The 17,921-nt window shown below is 37.7% G+C and overlaps 1 protein-coding gene across 1 annotated transcript; it reads left to right on the top strand.

The window, feature by feature from the left end:
* The first annotated feature begins 7,626 nt into the window (after positions 1-7,626).
* Positions 7,627-14,799, top strand: LOC132168191 (endochitinase-like). Its single transcript, XM_059579313.1, has 4 exons — positions 7,627-7,746; positions 13,142-13,547; positions 13,676-13,826; positions 14,393-14,799. The coding sequence occupies exons 1-4, from the start codon at positions 7,627-7,629 to the stop codon at positions 14,760-14,762; spliced, it is 1,047 nt and encodes a 348-aa protein (XP_059435296.1). The 3' UTR covers positions 14,763-14,799.
* The last annotated feature ends 3,122 nt before the right edge of the window (positions 14,800-17,921 follow it).

Consider the following 17,921-nt stretch of genomic DNA (forward strand, 5'->3'; position numbering starts at 1 on the left):
TTATTGAAAGCTTTCCAAGACTCTTGAGGCCCAATTTTCCCAATCCGAGGGAGCTCATGAGATAGTCGAGGCCTATATGAGGGATTCTCAGAGCAGATGGAGCCTATTTCGCCAAGGGTATCGTTATTGAAAGGCTAAGGCAACTCGCTATTTCATAGAGTCGTCTTTTGTTCTTTGGGTTCGAGACTTGCTTTGGGTTGGAGGTTTTCATTGGGGCTTCAAGAATTACCGATATCTAACAGTTAATCGAGAGCGGTTCAACATTGACCCTGCTACAGTGGACTTTGACTTCTTGTCGCTCCCAGCCAGTGTTGTTGATGAAAAGGTTGACGCGGGAAGAGACTTGATTCCTGATGCTCCGAAGACTAATGTCCACGGGTTCTGACCAGAAGTTAATCTACCCTCCGACCCGCTTGGTCCCAAGGTTATTATTGATGATGTTGGCGACGATGATGTCTAACCTACTCTCGAGACTTAGCTTGTTTTTTGTCTTAGCTTGTTTTTTTCACAAACAATTTGTTGTCTGTATAAGAGCATCTTTTGACTTCTATATTTTTGAACTGCTTTGACTTTGATATTTGCAAATGTTCTAATTGATTTGCTACTTTAAAGTTTTTGATCGTATAGTTGGTTGTACTACCCCCCATGACCGAGGATAAAAAAGTAATTTTTTAACCTTGGTCATTAAATGCTTGCTGCGACTTTGTGTGCTGATGTTTCAGGTGTTAGAGGCCATCATTACACTGCACGCTTATCTATGGTGGGACGCGTGGCACGCCGTCGTTTGGTCTTTAGTGTATGCCTGTTGGTTGTCCAAGGTGCTTCTGCGCGGGATGTCTTTTCACATTAAGAGCGACCTTTCAGTTTCCAAGGGCTTCTGAACTATTGATACCCCCTTGTCTTTGGCAATTCTCATTCAATTGTCTTCCTTCTTTGCTCTCACATCTTCTTTGTTATGTTTTCTTGTTCCTTGGCTTCTCCTTCATCTGGAAGTTTGGCGGAGATGGAGTCATCGGCTGCTTTAGCCGTTTGCCCACCATATGAGGATGGAGAATTTTCATCCCATCTTTACGTGAACCGTACCTGTCAAAAGTTCCTCGTTCTTCCAAGGTAGAGGTTGCTGGATTGTGCCTATTGCTTGAGACGCGAGAGCAATGCCTTAGAGATTGCTCAAATCAGGTGGCAGAATTGGTGGCCGACGTTGAAATGAAGGACCATCAAATAGTTTTAAGAGATCGCCAATTGGATTTGCGGGATCATCGGATTGCCAACCTTAAGGCTCAACTTATTAGTGTTCATGAAGATAGGTTGAAGCGTGCCTCTAGCGTTTACTCTGCTACCCATCTATTTTTGAAGGAAGAGGAAAGGTGCAAAAGACTCTGGAGGAAATACTGACTTTGGAAGGCAAGGGCTCTTGATAGACATAGTCCTCCGAGTGAAGGCCATTGGGAGTGACCTTCGATATAAATGGCAATGGCCTATTTGGGGTCGATAATTTTTTGTTCATCATATTCCTAGGTGTTTTACCCAAATATGATTCTTTGCACAATGTCTTCTCGGACGTCGAGTACCAGATCGAGCCCCGTTGCATTCCTTTTGGCTATTGTTGTGGTTGAATCTTCTTGTAATGAGCCTATTTCTTTAATGAAATATTTCTTTGATTCCTTTGATGTGTTTGTTTGCTGAAATTATAGAGTGCTCCCGACCTTGATCACATGGAGTGTTTCCAACCAAGGGTTTTTCTCCCTGTTTGGCTAAGTCCTTTTTTTTGTCTAGGGTTTTCTCCCTGTTTAGCTGAGTCCTTTTTTTTTTTTTTTTTTTTTTGTCAAGGGTTTTCTCATTGTTTAACTGAGTCCAGGGTTTGCACCCTTCTTGTTTCGAGAGTGTTGTTTTGTTCATTTTCTGTGAGCATTGCTCTACTCTATTTCCTATAGTATTTCCATGTTCCAATATTTTTCCAAGGGTTATCTCCCTTTCCTCCGTGCAAGATGAAAAGCTCATCATTGGGCCTGGTGGTCAAATTGACCAAGGGTTCTTCGACACTCAAGTCAGTTTTTATTTATGAGTTGATAATCTAAAAAGGTGAAATAAAAGAAATTACAAAAGTTAAAAATAACTGATAATATTTCTTTAAGTGGTCTGCATTCCATGGTCTCGGCAGCAATCTTTCTTCCACATCTTGTAGATAGTATGCTCCTTGTCGATGACTTCGGATGACCTTGTATGGTCCTTCCCATGTTGGGCCGAGCTTGCCTTCTACTGGATCATAGGTAGCTATGCTAACTTTCCTCAAAACCCAGTTGCCTATCTTGAATTGTCTGGGTTTAACTCTCTTGTAGAAATATCTGGTTGTTCATTGCTGGTAGGCATCCATTGTTGTTTGAGCTGTATCCTTCTTTTCTTGCAGTAGATCCAAACTCAGCTTCATTCCTTCTTCATTCAATCCTGAGTTGTAGTGCTTTACTCAAAAGCTGATGGATCCGACTTCAAAGGGAATTACTACCTTGGACTCGAAAGCCAAAGAGAATGGGGTTTCTCTCATTGGTGTCCAAATTGTCGTTCAATATGACCACAATACTTCTAGAAGAAATTCCACCCATGCTCATTTCTTATCCTCCAATTTCTTTTTCAGTTCTTTCATTAGGGTCTTGTTTGTAGCATCCACTAGACCATTTGCTGTGGGTGCCCCGGGGATGGAAATTAATTCCTTATGTGCAGCTTGGCGCACTAGTTTCAAAATGGCTCGCAATCAAACTCTTTGCCATTGTCGGTTACGAATGCATGAGGGATCCCATATCTACACACAACAAATTTCGAAATGAAGTTCCTTATGTTGCCAGTGGCTATGATTGCCAAAGCATCGACTGCTACCCACTTTATGAAGTAATCTACAGCGACTACAACAAATCTGCAACCCTCTTTTCCTGTGGGTAAAGGTCCCACGAGGTCTACCCCCATTGTGCAAAAGGCCATGGTACTGACACCGAGCTTAATTCCTCTAGAGGGTTGGTAGTCAATTTGTCAAATCAGTGGCATTTATCGCAATGTTTCACCACTTCACTTGAATCTTTAACATACTGGGCCAATAATACCCCGCTCGGACAGCTTTGTGTGCTAGCATCCTTTCGCCAGAGTGATTGCTGGAAATGCCTTCGTGAATTTCTTTGAGAACGTAGGAGGCCTCATCTTTGGATAGGCACTTAAGTAAAGGTAGAGTGTACCCTCTTCTATATAGAGTTCCGTCGATTAGTGCATACCGAGCTACTTGGATACATATCTTCCGAGCCAACTTGTTATCGGAGGGCAGTTTCCCCTCTCTTAGGAATTGCATTATATCGCCACTCCACTCTAAATCTCCTTGTTCTTCTTCAATACATGCCACTTGTGCTACCCGAGTAATTGAAGGCTCAAATAATTCTTAGACTGGACGCCCGGCTGCTATGATTTCTTCATTGGTGGCGGAGCCAGTAGGAGCTAAAGCATCTACTTGTGTGTTCTCTTCCTGAGCTACCTTTGTGAACAATATCTTGTCGAAAAACTCGATAGCTCCCTTCACTTTTGTTAGGTATCGCTTCATTTTCTCTCCTCAGGTCTTATATTCTCGTTTGATGTGCCCATCTCCCGAGCCATATTTAGTCCAGCAATGATGGCTTCATATTCTGCTTCCTTGTTGGTGGTGGTGAATTTCAGTTGTATTGCTACTTCGTATTCTTCTCCACTGGGTCCCTTGGGCATGATATTGACCCAATTATATTTTTGGGTTGAGGACCCGTCTACACGTGCAACCCACGTTTCTTCTTGGGGTAATTCTTCCTCTTCTAGAAAGTTGCAGAACTTAGCTAAGTAGTCAACCAACACTTGTATTATCACAGACGTTCTCGGATGGAATTCTATGTCGGATTCCCCGAGTTTGATTGCCCAGTTGACTAATCTTCCTGACAAATATGGTTTCTACAAAATTTTCCTTAGAAGGTATTTGGTTAATACTTTGATAGTGTGCGCTTGGAAGTATGGCCTCAGTCTTCGAGCTGAAGTTACTAAGGCAAAGGCTAGTTTCTCAATCCAAGGATAACGTTCTTCTGCTCCGTGTAGTGCCTTGCTAGTGAAGTACATGGGCTTTTGTACTCCCTTCTCTTCTCGGATTAGTGCTAAGCTTATCGCTGATGGTGATATGGCCAAATATAAGTATAAAGCTTCACCTTCTACCGGTTGACTCAGTAGTGGTAGAGTCACTAGGTATTCTTTTAAATCTTGAAGTGCTTTGTCACAGTCCAAGTTCTAGGAAAAAGCTTTCTTCAGAATTTTGAAGAACAAGAGGCATTTATTACTTGACTTGGAGATAAACCGATTTAATGCCGCGATTCTCCTGGTTAGTTGTTGCAACTACTTTGTGTTATGGGGAGCTTGCATCTTTAGAATTGCCCTTATCTTTTCATGATTGGCTTTGATTTCTCTTCTCGAGACGATGAATCTGAGGAACTTTCCTAATGACACGCCGAACGCGCATTTAGAAGGATTGAGCTTCATTCTGTAGCACCTTAGCGTGTTGAATGCTTCTGACAAGTCAATGATGTGATTGGCTGCCCGTACGCTCTTCACCAACATGTTGTCTACATACACTTCCATATTCCGCCCAAATTGTTCTTAGAACATCTTGTTGACCAAGCTCTGGTATGTGGCTCCTGCGTTTTTCAATCTGAAAGACATCACTCGATAACAGTACAAATCTATATCGGTCATAAAGGCGGTCTTTTTCTGATCCGACTCATGCATAGATATTTGGTTATATCTTAATAATCCATCCATGAAACTCAAGACTTCATGTCCAGATGTTGAATCCACAAGCAAGTCTATCCGTGGCAGCGGGTAGCTATTTTTAGGGCATGCTTTGTTCAAGTTGATGTAGTTGACACTCATCCTCCATTTCCCATTGGATTTCTTCACCAGTACCACATTGGCTAGCCAAGTGGTATATTGAACTTCTTTGATAAACCTGGCTTCGCATAACTTTCTGACTTCTTCGGCTGCCGCCTTGCTTTTCTCAGCGGAGTATCCTCTTCGTCTTTGTTGCATAGGTTTGTAGCTTGGATTGGCATTTAGCTTGTGCACTATCACCGAGGGTGATATCCCTGGCATATCTTTGTGGCTCCATGCAAACACGTCACTATTTTTTCGAAGGAAAGACCCTAGTTCTTTCTTCAGCACTAGGTCTAGTTGAGACCCAACTTTTACACTTCTATTCGGCCCACCAACCTCGAATTCTTCCAAATCCTCGACCGGCTCGCCGCCCTATAATTGCTACCTTCTTCCTTCTTGGCTGGTACCCGGGATCGATTTCTCGGAACATTCCTTCATAGAAATGTTGTAGCATTGCCGGGCAACGCATTGTTCTCCTATTACTTCTCCAAATCCATTGTCTGTTGGAAACTTCATCTTGAGGTGTGGAGTTGAGGTGATAGCTCTAAGCTCATTAAGAGCCGCTCTTCCTATAATGGTGTTGTAGGCTGATGGTTGGTCGACCAGTAGGAAGCATATCATTATTGTGGTTGTCTCGGGTACGAACCGGCCGTGACTAGCAACTCGATGGATCCAACTGGTTGCACCTGTTCTCCAGTGAATCCTATCAAAGGGCAATTGGTTAGAACAATTTTCTCCTATCCAAGATTCATCTTTTTGAATGCGAACCAGTATAAGATGTCTGCTGAGCTCCGATTATCCACCAAAATGCGATGGATGTTATGATTTGCCACGGTTAGCGTGACTACCAAGGCATCTGTGTGTGCGAGTGACACAGATGAGTTCTCCTATCCAAGATTCATCTCATTGAGTTCTTCTTGGGTTGTTTCATCGATCTTTCTATGGCATATACTTTGTGAGAGCTCACTTGGCGGGTATATGCCTTCCTTGCCCTTCGTGATTTGCCTCCCCTCGCAAATCCACCTATAATAGTATGAATCTCCGAGGCAATTGCTCGGTTTGGAGGTTCCTGGGCATGGCGGGCAAATTCCCGCCTAGGTTTATCCTGCCTTCTTTTGTTTTCCCGAGGATATCTACTCCTACCCTTGCGATTTTCCGCTGGACTTCTACTTCTATACCGTTCCTGTTGTCGGCGGTATTGTGGGTTTCGATACTCACCTCTTGGACATATTTTTCTCTATTGGCGACCATTCCTCTCTAATCCCCCAAAAAATGGACCAGCTTGCCATTCTTAATGAACTTGTCGATAAGGAGTCTCAACGCTATACAGCCCTCTGTGTGATGACCGCTTGCCTCATGGAATTTGCAATATCAATCCTGGTGTTGAGACAACGGAGCTCCCACTATTCTGGGAGGTCTTTGGTATTCTGGGTCTTTTTTTATTTCCATCAAGACCTCAAAATTTTTGGCATTGAGAGGAGTGAAGTCATAGTCATTGAACCTTTTCTTGAAAGGCTTTGGCTCATCCATCTTTCGGTGATCCTTCTTCTTCTCCTCAAACTTCTTAGGTAACTTCCGAGCTGATCTCATCACCTTCAAAGTTTCTTCTTCATTGATGAATTCCTCTACCTTGTCTAACAGGTCCTGGAGATTGTCAGGTTGTCTCCGTGCGAGTTTTCTCATCACCGGCTCCTCAGGAGAGATACCTTGGTAGATGGAGGAAAATATCACGCCATTATTGGGGTCTTCCACCTTCAATTTCTCCATATTAAAGTGGATCATAAATTCTTTCAGGCTTTCTCCTTCTCGCTGATGGAGTGTAAGGAGATATCCGGAAGGCTTCTTCCATTCTCGGGACCCAAAGAATTGGGTTAAGAAGATTTGCTCAAGATCTTCAAAAATACTTATGGAATTGTGCATTAAGCCTCGGAACCATTCTCTGGCATTCCCTGAGAGAGTCATGGGGAAGGCGTTGCATGCTATCTCGTCAGGTGTTGCATGAAGTAATTCTCTAAATGCTCGGTTGGGTCTCCGATCCCACTATTGCTCAAAATCTGGGGTACTTTGAATTTATTGGGGAGTTGATGGTCAACCACCTGTTTGGTGGATGGCATTTCCGTCCCTACAAAAAACTTGCTAACTACTGCGGCTTTGTGCTTTTCCTTCCGCTCCATAACAGCGCATCTCATGGCTAACTCTGCTAAGGCTTTGTTGACCTCATTCTGCGGATTAACCACTGGTTGATCCTGAGGGCCAGTCGATGGTTGACCTTTTTCAGGCACCCCTACTCTTCATGGGTTTTCCACTCTTCGTGGGTTTTCCTTCCAATTATTGTCTTGAGGATCGCCTCCACACTAGAGATGACAACTTTCACCTTGATGACTATGGCTATTAGAATGATGGTTGTGATTTTCTTGCTCCCCCCAATGCTCATTCCGTTTGACTTTGGATTGAGACTGTTCTGGGAGACGACAGTGCAGCTCCTCATTCTGTTGAACCAAGAGCGCTATTTGAGCTTCTAAAGTGGTGATGCGCTCCCTATCTCCTCCCGTCTGGGGGGCTAGCAGCAATCGTTGATTAATCTAAATTGTTGACTCCTCATGGCGAGCTTGACTTCTAGACCTTGTGTTCACCATAATCACAGATTTTTGATTTCATAAGAACAATAAAAGTTGTTCCCACAGTCAAACTGTTGGTATAGTTTCCGATATGGTGGACGCAAGGGGTGAGATCGCAATTTTGGATGTCACTCCTTCAATCTGCAAGACAAAAATGGGGTTAAGAGAATACATCGGGGGTGTTCCGGCGAATCCTCTCTCTGATGCTAAAGTTAGCTTCTTTTTGAGTTCTGTATAGTGTTTAATGAGAATGAGTCATGTACCTATCTTCCCTACATTCGTATCCTTTTATAGGTGTAGTTGTGGATGTAGTGATGATGACCGGGCGGAGGATTTGGGATCCGGGTGTAACGAATAGAAGAGTTAATATTTCTATTCCCTGGCCGTTACAGTTATTGTGAAACCGCTACTGTCGTTAGTATGAATCCCAAGAGTGGCATGTAACTATCATAGCAATTGATCCGTGAATGTTTGTAGCCAATGTTGACCCCGAGAATGGTGTGTAACGGTTGCTATCATGAATGTTGATCCAAGAGCGATTCGTAACTATTCCTGTAATCAATGAGTATCCGAGAGTGTGGGTAATTGTTGATGTGATTAATGCATGTGTTTGACCCCAAAATTGTCGGCTTGATGATCGCTGCAAGAGTGGTGAGAGTAGGCTACTCTAGGTCATCATAGAATAGCGATGATGATGGGCTTAGGTCTTCGGCATTGGGCTGGGCTCGTAATATTATTTTGGGCCTTGAACTCATAGAGTTTGGTACGATTTTCATGTGTAACATTTTATATTTATACTTACTATTAGACGACATTGATTTTAGTTGTTAGTTCTAATCACTTATCATCACCATATCCTTGTATTCTATCTAACTAAATCATAGTTACAATTGCCATATTACAAGAAGAATAAAATGCATTAGCCATATTATCTATTAAGAATAATATATTAATAAAACTTTAACAATAAAATTTGATTAATAATTTTACATCTTTAGAAACTGGTTTTTAAACTAATTTTTTAATATTCAATGTAAAAAATTATTATATAAATATTTTAAAATTAAAAATACCTTATTTTAACTTTTTTTTCTTAGGCTTCAATTCTTTTCTATTGTCCTGGCAAATACTGCAAAGGGGGAGAAAGAAAGGAAATGTTTTTATATTCATTTTTCATTTTTTATAGAATAAAATACTTCTTTCTTTATTATATTCAAATTTTCATTTATTTTTTCTTAAAAAGAATAATAAAAAAACCATGGAAACGCGAGATGTTGGTCCCCGTTCCTTTCATCCAAGCACTGATGAAGGCTCTACCAATTGGCTAGTTCCCTTTATCCAATTTCTCGATAAATAAAGTTTACTTGAACTCTATGAAAAAAGGTAAAAGTCATTTTTGGCAAATAAAAGAATTATAAAAATAGGATGATTTTTATCAAAATCTAGGATGGACAGGTGGCTGAACTTGACCATGTACAAGGGTTGGATTCTCTCCAAATAACAAATAAAAATATAATATTTACATTACTCAAATTATATATCCAACCTTCCTACCAACAAAATAAAATATGAGACCTATAATATCTAAATGACATATCATGCCACCGGCACATAGGGGCAGAATTAGAATTTTTTGTTTGGGGTCCAAGCTTGTAAAAATAAATAAATATACAAATACATATAATCCTTCTATATGTTTGCAGGCGCATTTATTGAAAATAAAAATAGACAATTATTACACTTAATTTTATACTAAGAGTCCGTTTGGGTTTATGATTTCAAAAAGTGCAATTTAAAAGTAATGATTTTAAAATGTGCGATTTGAAAACGTAATTTTTAAAAACGCAGTTAAGCGTTTACCAAAATCACAGTTTAGACTTTATGCGATAAGCTAGACGTACAAGACTCTTCAACTGCACCTAAAAAAGATGGTTATGCCTCGTTTAATTCTCTTTCAAGTATCTCAATTTCTTGATTAGCAATAATTAATTAGCAAATCCTCCATCATCAAGAGGGCAGCAAACCAGATTAATTACAGCTATGTCAGGTTATTTAAAAAAAAATGATTATTTCATATGGATCTTCAAATTTTTTGGGATTGCCATGGACCCCAAGACATGAGGTGGGTCTATCTCTTGACGCAATTGGTAATTTAAGAGAGGACATCGACAATAATAATAGTTTGAGGAGAAGTATGTATAATTTTTTAAGGGAATATTATATCTCATTATCTCCTAACAAGAAGAACATTTATATGAGTAATTAGTTGTATTTTGTAATGTATGGAACCGATTATACTGAAGTTGGTTGTATTTTGGTCGTAATGAATTTCTAATTCAATAGAAAGAAGAAAAAAAAAAGTTATCAAGAAATTTGGAGTGCAAAGACTCGGATCTGGTAGCCACAGACCTAGTAATATGATTCGAGACAGCCATATGGTTTTGGATGATCCCACAGTCAAACACGCCCTTTAGCCATGATGATCCATCAATTTTGAATGAAATGGAGGTTAGTGTTTTTTGGACAATTTTAACCCTCTAAAATGCACTAATTGAAAATGAAATGGAGATGAACTTATTTCGGTAAATTACCACTTATTATTTTAAAAGTTTTTAAAAAATATATATATATAAATTTAATCAATACATTAATCGAGATTAACGAGAAGATTAACGGCTGCTATAACAGGAGTAGCATTTGTGGGTGGGTAGAGAATTTGAGTGGTTGAGTGAGGTAGAAGAAGTTGCAATAGAAGAAAATGGCCATGAAATAAAAAAAATAAAAAAAGAAACGTGAGTTTCCTTTAACTTGTACGAAGACACGTGATAACACATGACATACGATGGATAAGGACTTGAGTCAATTACGTGGTTATCTCTTATACGTATGGCTGAAGCTAAACAGCACGCTGGTGTGCATGCAACGTCAGTGTAAATTATTATTATTTTTAATTAAAAATAAAAAAAAAAGAAAAAATTTTTTACATGGGCGTGCCACGCACGCCGCATGCTGTATATCACAGTCCTATACGTATAACTCTTGAAAAAGAGAGATGCTATACAAGTGGGCGGCTCCTAATGAAGGCCATTAATTAATAATTATGTTATGAAATTTTATTTTTAAAAAAACAATTAAGACTCTAATAGACTAATATAGTAAAATTTAATAAGTACTTTCTAATAGGGGTGTAAACGAGCTGAGCCTGAGCAAGTTTCTCTTATTTGGGCTCAGCTTGTTTAAATTTTTTCGAGTTCGAGCTCGAGCCGAGCTTAAGGATAAGTTAAAAAATCAAGTTCGAGCTCGATCTCATAATCGAGTTGAGCCAGTTCACGAGCTGGCTCTTATATTTAATTTAATTTATTTAATTATTAATTTATTTTTTTATCATAAATTTAAACTTTAAGTACTCTTAAACGGCTCAAGAAGCCAGCTTGCATACGAGCATTTGCTTAGTCTGGCTAGCAGAGTATGAAGCCCAAGTCAATATAGTAAGGTACTTGGTTTTGAATAGAGAGGATATGCATCATTTTATAATATAAACAGATGCTATTAGAAAAAAGAAAAAAAAAATCATCAATTTTTAATATTAATATGAGAAATTATGTGAATAACTACCAATTTGAGCCTTATACGAGCTGCTCACGAGTTTAACTGAGTCGAGCCGAGCTAGCTTCGTTTAATATTCGAGTCATGATTCGTGTTCACGAAACGCTTCATTTAATATTTAAGTCGATTATGATAAAAGTAAGACTTCAATTATGATAAAAGTAATGATTAGGGATAAATGTAAAATTGGTCTTTGTAGTTAGCTTAAATTACAAATTACTCTATAAAAATAATTTATAAATCCATGTAATTGGCCTAAATTACAAATCACTCATTGTGATATAAAAAAAAAAATTTATAGGTCTTCAAGGTATGCCAAAATAACAATTTACTTCCTAAAATCAATTTCCATTAAGTAATTAACAAAATTTGTCACTTTGCCACGTTATACCCAATAAAAATGCGACGCGTGTTATTATTAATTTCTGACTTTCAAAAATAACAACTAGGATTTTTCACATAATTCTACAACGCCAATTAACATTATACACCCGCCCTTATTCTACGTCATACTGGTACAGTAAATTAATCTAATATTGCAATAGTAAATTAACCCAATCTCTTATATCCTCAAAATTTTACCTCGTGTTTAACCCTCCCTCATCTTCATTTTCCTTAGCCACTTTACAAAATGCTACCGTCAAATTCTCGTAAAATGCTCTCAAATTGTGGCAATGAAGATGAAAATGAGTGAAAGTTATGCACTCAGTAAAATTTTAGGAATATAAGAGATTAAGTTAATTTACAGTAATAGTATAATGTGACAAAGTAACGGATTTTGTTAAGTTACTTAACGAAAATTGATTTTAGGTAGTAAACTGTTATTTTGGCCTATCTTAAGATATCAATTATTTTTTATACCAAATGGATAGAGTGATTTGCAATTTAGGCCAACTACAGGATCTATAAATTATTTTTTATACCTTATGTAATGATTTGTAATTTAGACTAATTACATGAATTAATTTTACATTTGTCCCTAATTATTAATTGAAAATATCATTATTTGCTGTTAAACAAAAATCAACTTAAAACTTTAACAATAAATTTGATATTATCCATTTCGTCTTGAAAGGAGGAGAATCATTATCTCTAGAATTAATTCATTTATTTTTTTGAGACATCACGATGCAATTGTGGTCCCCCTATATAGTTGAACACGTTTTATGAACACTTGTTTGGCATCCCAAAGTTTTTGCTTTGGAATCTTTTGCTTTGGAATCTTTTGCTTTTCTTGATTTTTGTTCCACAACTTAAACGAAACGGGACTGTGATACACAGCACGTTGGCGTGCGTGACACACTAATATAAAAAAATAATAATAATAATAATTATTTTTATTTTTAATTATAAATATTTACACTGACGTGCCGCGCACGCTAACTTGCTGTTTAACTGCACCCAAACAAAATTCACGTTGCTGGATATCCTGCATATGATATAATTCCTACTCATTTCTGTTTTTGTTTTCAAAACAAGTTCCTTACGGTTTTACAAAATGCAGTCCACCCAATCATTGGGTACTTTTACTTCAAAACTCAATGACTAGGAAGCATGGAAAAGATATACCAATTAAGCATACTTCTACCCATTTAAAAAATGCCTTTTTTATGTAAGTTATAGACCGAACCGGTGTGATAAATCTTAACTCCAAAATGACAACCTCACAATTAACACAATCACCCAAAGCTAATTTTAGTTGTCACTAAAAGAAAGGGAAAAATTCATTTACCTCCATGAATTTATGCGCTTTTTACAAACACCCCTAAATGTTTAAAGTCTCTCACTTTTGTGTATTCAACTTTCGTTTAGTTCCAAGTACCCTACTATCGTTACATATTGCAGTTAAATCAAACGATAGAATGAGTAAAAGACCTTTATACCCCTAATTTTTTTTTTTTTTTTTTTTTTTAAATTTCAAATCTATCCTTATTTCTAAATAAAAATTATTATTATAATTATCATATTGAAAAAAAAAAAACAAAGTGACCCATTTGCAGGTCACAAGTGACTTGACCGGTGGAGCTCTATGTCCAAACGGCCTATGCTGTATTGAATATGGATGGTGTGGTACCACAATTGCCTACTGTGGGACTGGTTGCCAGAGCCAATGTGCTGCAACTCCTCCACCACCATCCCCCAACCCGACCCCATCCCCGCCTCCACCCCAACCCAACCCCGTCCCGACTCCGGTTGACGGCATTGCTAGCATCATCAGCGCCTCTCTCTTCGACGAATTCCTTAAATATCGGAACGATCCACAATGTAGAAGCAACGGATTCTACACGTACAATGCTTTCATCGCTGCTGCAGATTCTTTTGCTGGCTTTGGCACAACTGGTGATGTTGATACGCGTAAAAGGGAGATTGCAGCTTTCTTGGGTCAAACCTCTCATGAGACCACGGGTGAGTGAATTTGAGTTTCGAAGTTTGGTAATAATTAATTAAGATTAAATTTACCTTTCTATTAGCTTAAGTTGTTTGGACAATTTGTAATTTAACAAATCAAAGCTGATTATATTTTGTGTATGTAGGAGGATGGGCAGATGCGCCAGATGGCCCGTATGCATGGGGTTATTGCTTTGTTGAGGAAATCAACCAGGGAGACTATTGTACGCCATCCAATGAATGGCCGTGTGCGCCTGGCAAACAATATTTTGGCCGGGGACCTATTCAACTCACTCAGTAAGTCTATGAATTATATATTTATATATATATATATATATAACTTGAGCCATTTAAGCAGTAGCAATTATTTTAACAAATACTTTTTTTTTTTAATTTTTTTTTTTTTAAAATTTTAGTTATTAGTTTTTCAATACAAAACTCTAATAGATTATCTATTTCTCTCTACTTTTTTTAAATATTATTTTTCAATTTATTTTTTATTGTAAAAGTTGAGGGAGAGTGAGAGAGAAGGAGATGAGAGAAAAGAATAAAAAAAGACTTTAAGGTGATGCTGTATGAAAATTTACTGTAGCAAAAATTAATAAAATATTATATTTTAAAGTATTTGCTGGAGGAGTAAAATGACTTATAATATCTAAATGTAACTATTACGAACCATATGAAAAGTCAACTACAAATACTCTAGTAAGAACTCGATCATTCGAGCTAACCCTAGTGGGCCTTTGAAGTAAACATTAGTTCCACACGTGCACGTACACAATTAACTAAACATGCATATAATATGAAGGACTTTGACCATGACTTCTGACGACTTTGATTGTTTAATTGGTTGACTCTATCAGCAACTATAATTACGGGCAAGCAGGACAAGCCCTTGGACTTGATCTCCTAAACAATCCGGATCTAGTAGCCCAAGACGCAACCATATCATTCAAGACAGCCATATGGTTTTGGATGACTCCGCAGGGAAACAAGCCCTCTAGCCACGATGTCATCATCGGAAAATGGACACCAACCGCCGCCGACACAGCGGCGGGTCGGGCTCCAGGCTATGGTGTCATCACCAACATAATCAATGGTGGGCTCGAATGTGTGCGTGGTCCTGATAGTAGAGTGGAGAATAGGATCGGGTTCTACAAAAGGTATTGTGATGCATTTGGTGTAAGCTACGGGGACAACTTAGACTGCAACAATCAGAGGCCTTTTGCCTAAGCTAGCTAGCTGCTATGACTCCCAAGGCAAATGAAGGTTCGAGCAAGAATAATAAGGAGACAATAATATAACCCTATGTAATTGGAGAGATTTTCTTGTCCATCAAGAAAGTTTATATATTACAGTTGGATAAAGAAATAAAGGGTTCATAAATTCATAAATTTGAATATTGATGCGATGCCCAACATCCATAGAGATTAGTGCATATGCATATTAATTTGACATCACAAATTTTACATACCATCTCTCATTTCGCTCTCATATCATGGGAGTGATGTGCCCGTACGATCAGCCCTTGCATTTGTTCATTTTTTTAATAAAAGGGTTGATGGAAACTACTGTATTAGTCCATTCGGATAAGAGACGAGTATGTAATATTATTTTAAAGGCCAATTAAACACTTTCCGACAACTGTGAACCATGGTGATAGTAAATACAATGTCGCCTTCCCTTTGTCGCAATCCAAGTGCTAATTAATTGGACAACTAATTCCGGTATTTAATAAAAATTAAAAAGACAGTTTTATTTACTTCAAACTAAGTTGAGAAATATCCTTTAACTGAGTCTAACAAATTGCCGTGTGTCATTGCATGATGTGAGAGGCACATCATACAATAACACAGTTAACTCCTCTCTTCTTCTAGCAAATAAAATTCTCTCTATCCAACAATTTATAATGCTACACATACTCCCACTTCCTTGCACCCATTTCTTCAAATCCATAGATAGCTTTTAAAATTATTATTAAATTTGTGATGGATTGTTATTAAATTATAATCCTATGAGTGTGAAGAAGTGGGTGTAAGGAAATGGGAATATGTGAAACATTACTCCTAGACATACTGTGGAGTCCAAGAATTTCTCCTTCAGCTGTTCATCTCCCTTTCTCTCTCTTTAATCGTAATTCACGAAACAGAAATGACAAATTGCGAAAAAGAAAGAGGCACTTGATACAGATGAATTATACTAACAAAAAAAAAAAAAAGACTGAGAAAGACATGACCAATAAAGAAAAAAGAAAAATTAGCTTCAAAAGAGATCAAGATAATAACACATTTGAATGCCAAGAAGACTGAGAAAGAGAGTTAATTAAAAGCTCCAAACTTTCCTTCCACATTTTGTTCCACTTTCTCTCCAACCAAACGTACCATGCAAAATCTAATAAAACCATAATACCCTCTCTATTTTTTTCTTTCGATTAACAATGGATATTAACCATAATACAGCATTGTTCATCCCACTAGACCCATAAAAGTCAACGAGTCTATGCAAGACTCAAGAGTGCGACCTGGGTCCTCAAGAGAACAATGTACTTAGCAGTTTCTTTAAACAAGTGGTTCGTCTTGTGGACCATTGACGATTCGGTAGAGAATTTCAAGCCAGTCTTTCAAACACCCAAATCTGGTAAATGCCTTCACATTTTTTACTCATCTGTAGGTTCAAGAGAAAGAATTTCATTTAATTGTTAGAAAAAAAGAGAAGTTAACCGTGTAAGACTTTGTTAAGAATATTAAAAGAAACGTGACTCTCGCATGTTAGAAAGATACATGATAATTTATTAGACTACATTTGAGGAATTTCCACCGATCTAATTTAAAGAAAATTGATGTCCAGCTATATATTCAATTGGTAGCCTGACCCTATTTTCTTTTGAAAGCAGCGAAAAAGTGATCCATTAAAAAGTTGATATGGGCTTGCAAATTATTCTGTGAAAGCATTCATTTATGGTGAATTCGGGTTTTACCTACTTTTGTCGAGACCATGGGAGGATCGTTTTTACTTCGTTGTCGAAAACATGCATTTTGTAGATAAATCAAATTAATAAGCACAATGTAGTACTCAAGAATATTTCGAGTGATAAACATAAATATCTAACATCGAACCATCCGTAAGGTTATTTGTATTTTTTTTTATATTAATTTCGCTATTATTTCCACATCATCATTATTTCAACACATATATCATATTTCACCATGTAAACAAAGTGATCATGTTCTAACTTAAAGTTCAATTTGTTTATTTTTTCATAAATGATGAGGCTTTTATACGCTGAATTAATGGTTATTCTATTAGAAAAAATGAATATAGCCTTTTTCAAGAGTGGAAGGATATTGTTGAATAAAATAGCTTTGGTGTTAAAGTATATTTTAAAAATAAAAAAATAAAAAATAAATTTTGGAGGGAAGAGAAAATGTTTTTAAGGGTTAAAAAAATAAAATAAAATAAAAAGGTTTAGGGAGAACTTTAAAATTTTGTGTGGGCTGTGCTCACTTGGTCAACCCCTAGTAGAATCTTAAAATATTCAAAACTAACAAATATGACTCACATTCGTTTTGTATTTCTTTTATTCCTTATTTTCTTTTATCGTTTCTAATATATATTTTGTTTCTCGGTATCATTATTTTTTTTCTCTGATATTTTATATTTATACTTAGTATTAGACGACATTGGTTTTAGTTGGTTGTTGTTACGAGTTCTAATCACTTATCATCACCATGTCGTTGTATGCTATCTAACTAAATCCTAGTTACAATCACATTTATTACATGAAAGATAAAATAGATTAACTATAGAAAATAACTTCTATAGGATCTTGGCACAAACCAAGGTCTTTGTGCCCTCCAATAAGAAGGCGACACATCAGCATGGAATACTATAACAAAAATATGGTGTTCTACCTAATCTTTTTTTAGAATACCTAAAACAAAACACCTTATAGAATAACATTTTCATACTTTTCTCCAAAACCACTCCAGCCACCAACCTGCCGCCGGAGACGTCGCCGGAGATGCCACTGGAGATGACGCTGGAGACGACGCCAGAGATGATGCCAACCGGGTAAGAGCCAAGCTCTTCCTCCCTCTCTCCGGTGCCCCTCTCTCTCACTGGCGGGAGTAGAGAAAAAAAAAAATTTTCTGCAAATTTTTCTCTACTGCTCGGCAACAGAGAACAAAGAAAATTTTCAGAAAAATTTTTTTCTTTGCTGCCTTTTTTCTCTGAGCGCTGCCGGGCAACAGAGAAAATTTTTTTTCTCTATTCTCTATTACCCGGCAGCAGAGAAAAAAAAAATTTCTCTAATGCCGCCGGTGAGAGAGAGGGGCATCGGAGAGAGGGAGGAGGAGCTTGGTTCTTACCCGGCTGGCATTGTCTCCGGTGGCA

This window comes from Corylus avellana, chromosome ca1 (genome assembly GCF_901000735.1).
Source record: "Corylus avellana chromosome ca1, CavTom2PMs-1.0".
NCBI lineage: Eukaryota > Viridiplantae > Streptophyta > Magnoliopsida > Fagales > Betulaceae > Corylus > Corylus avellana.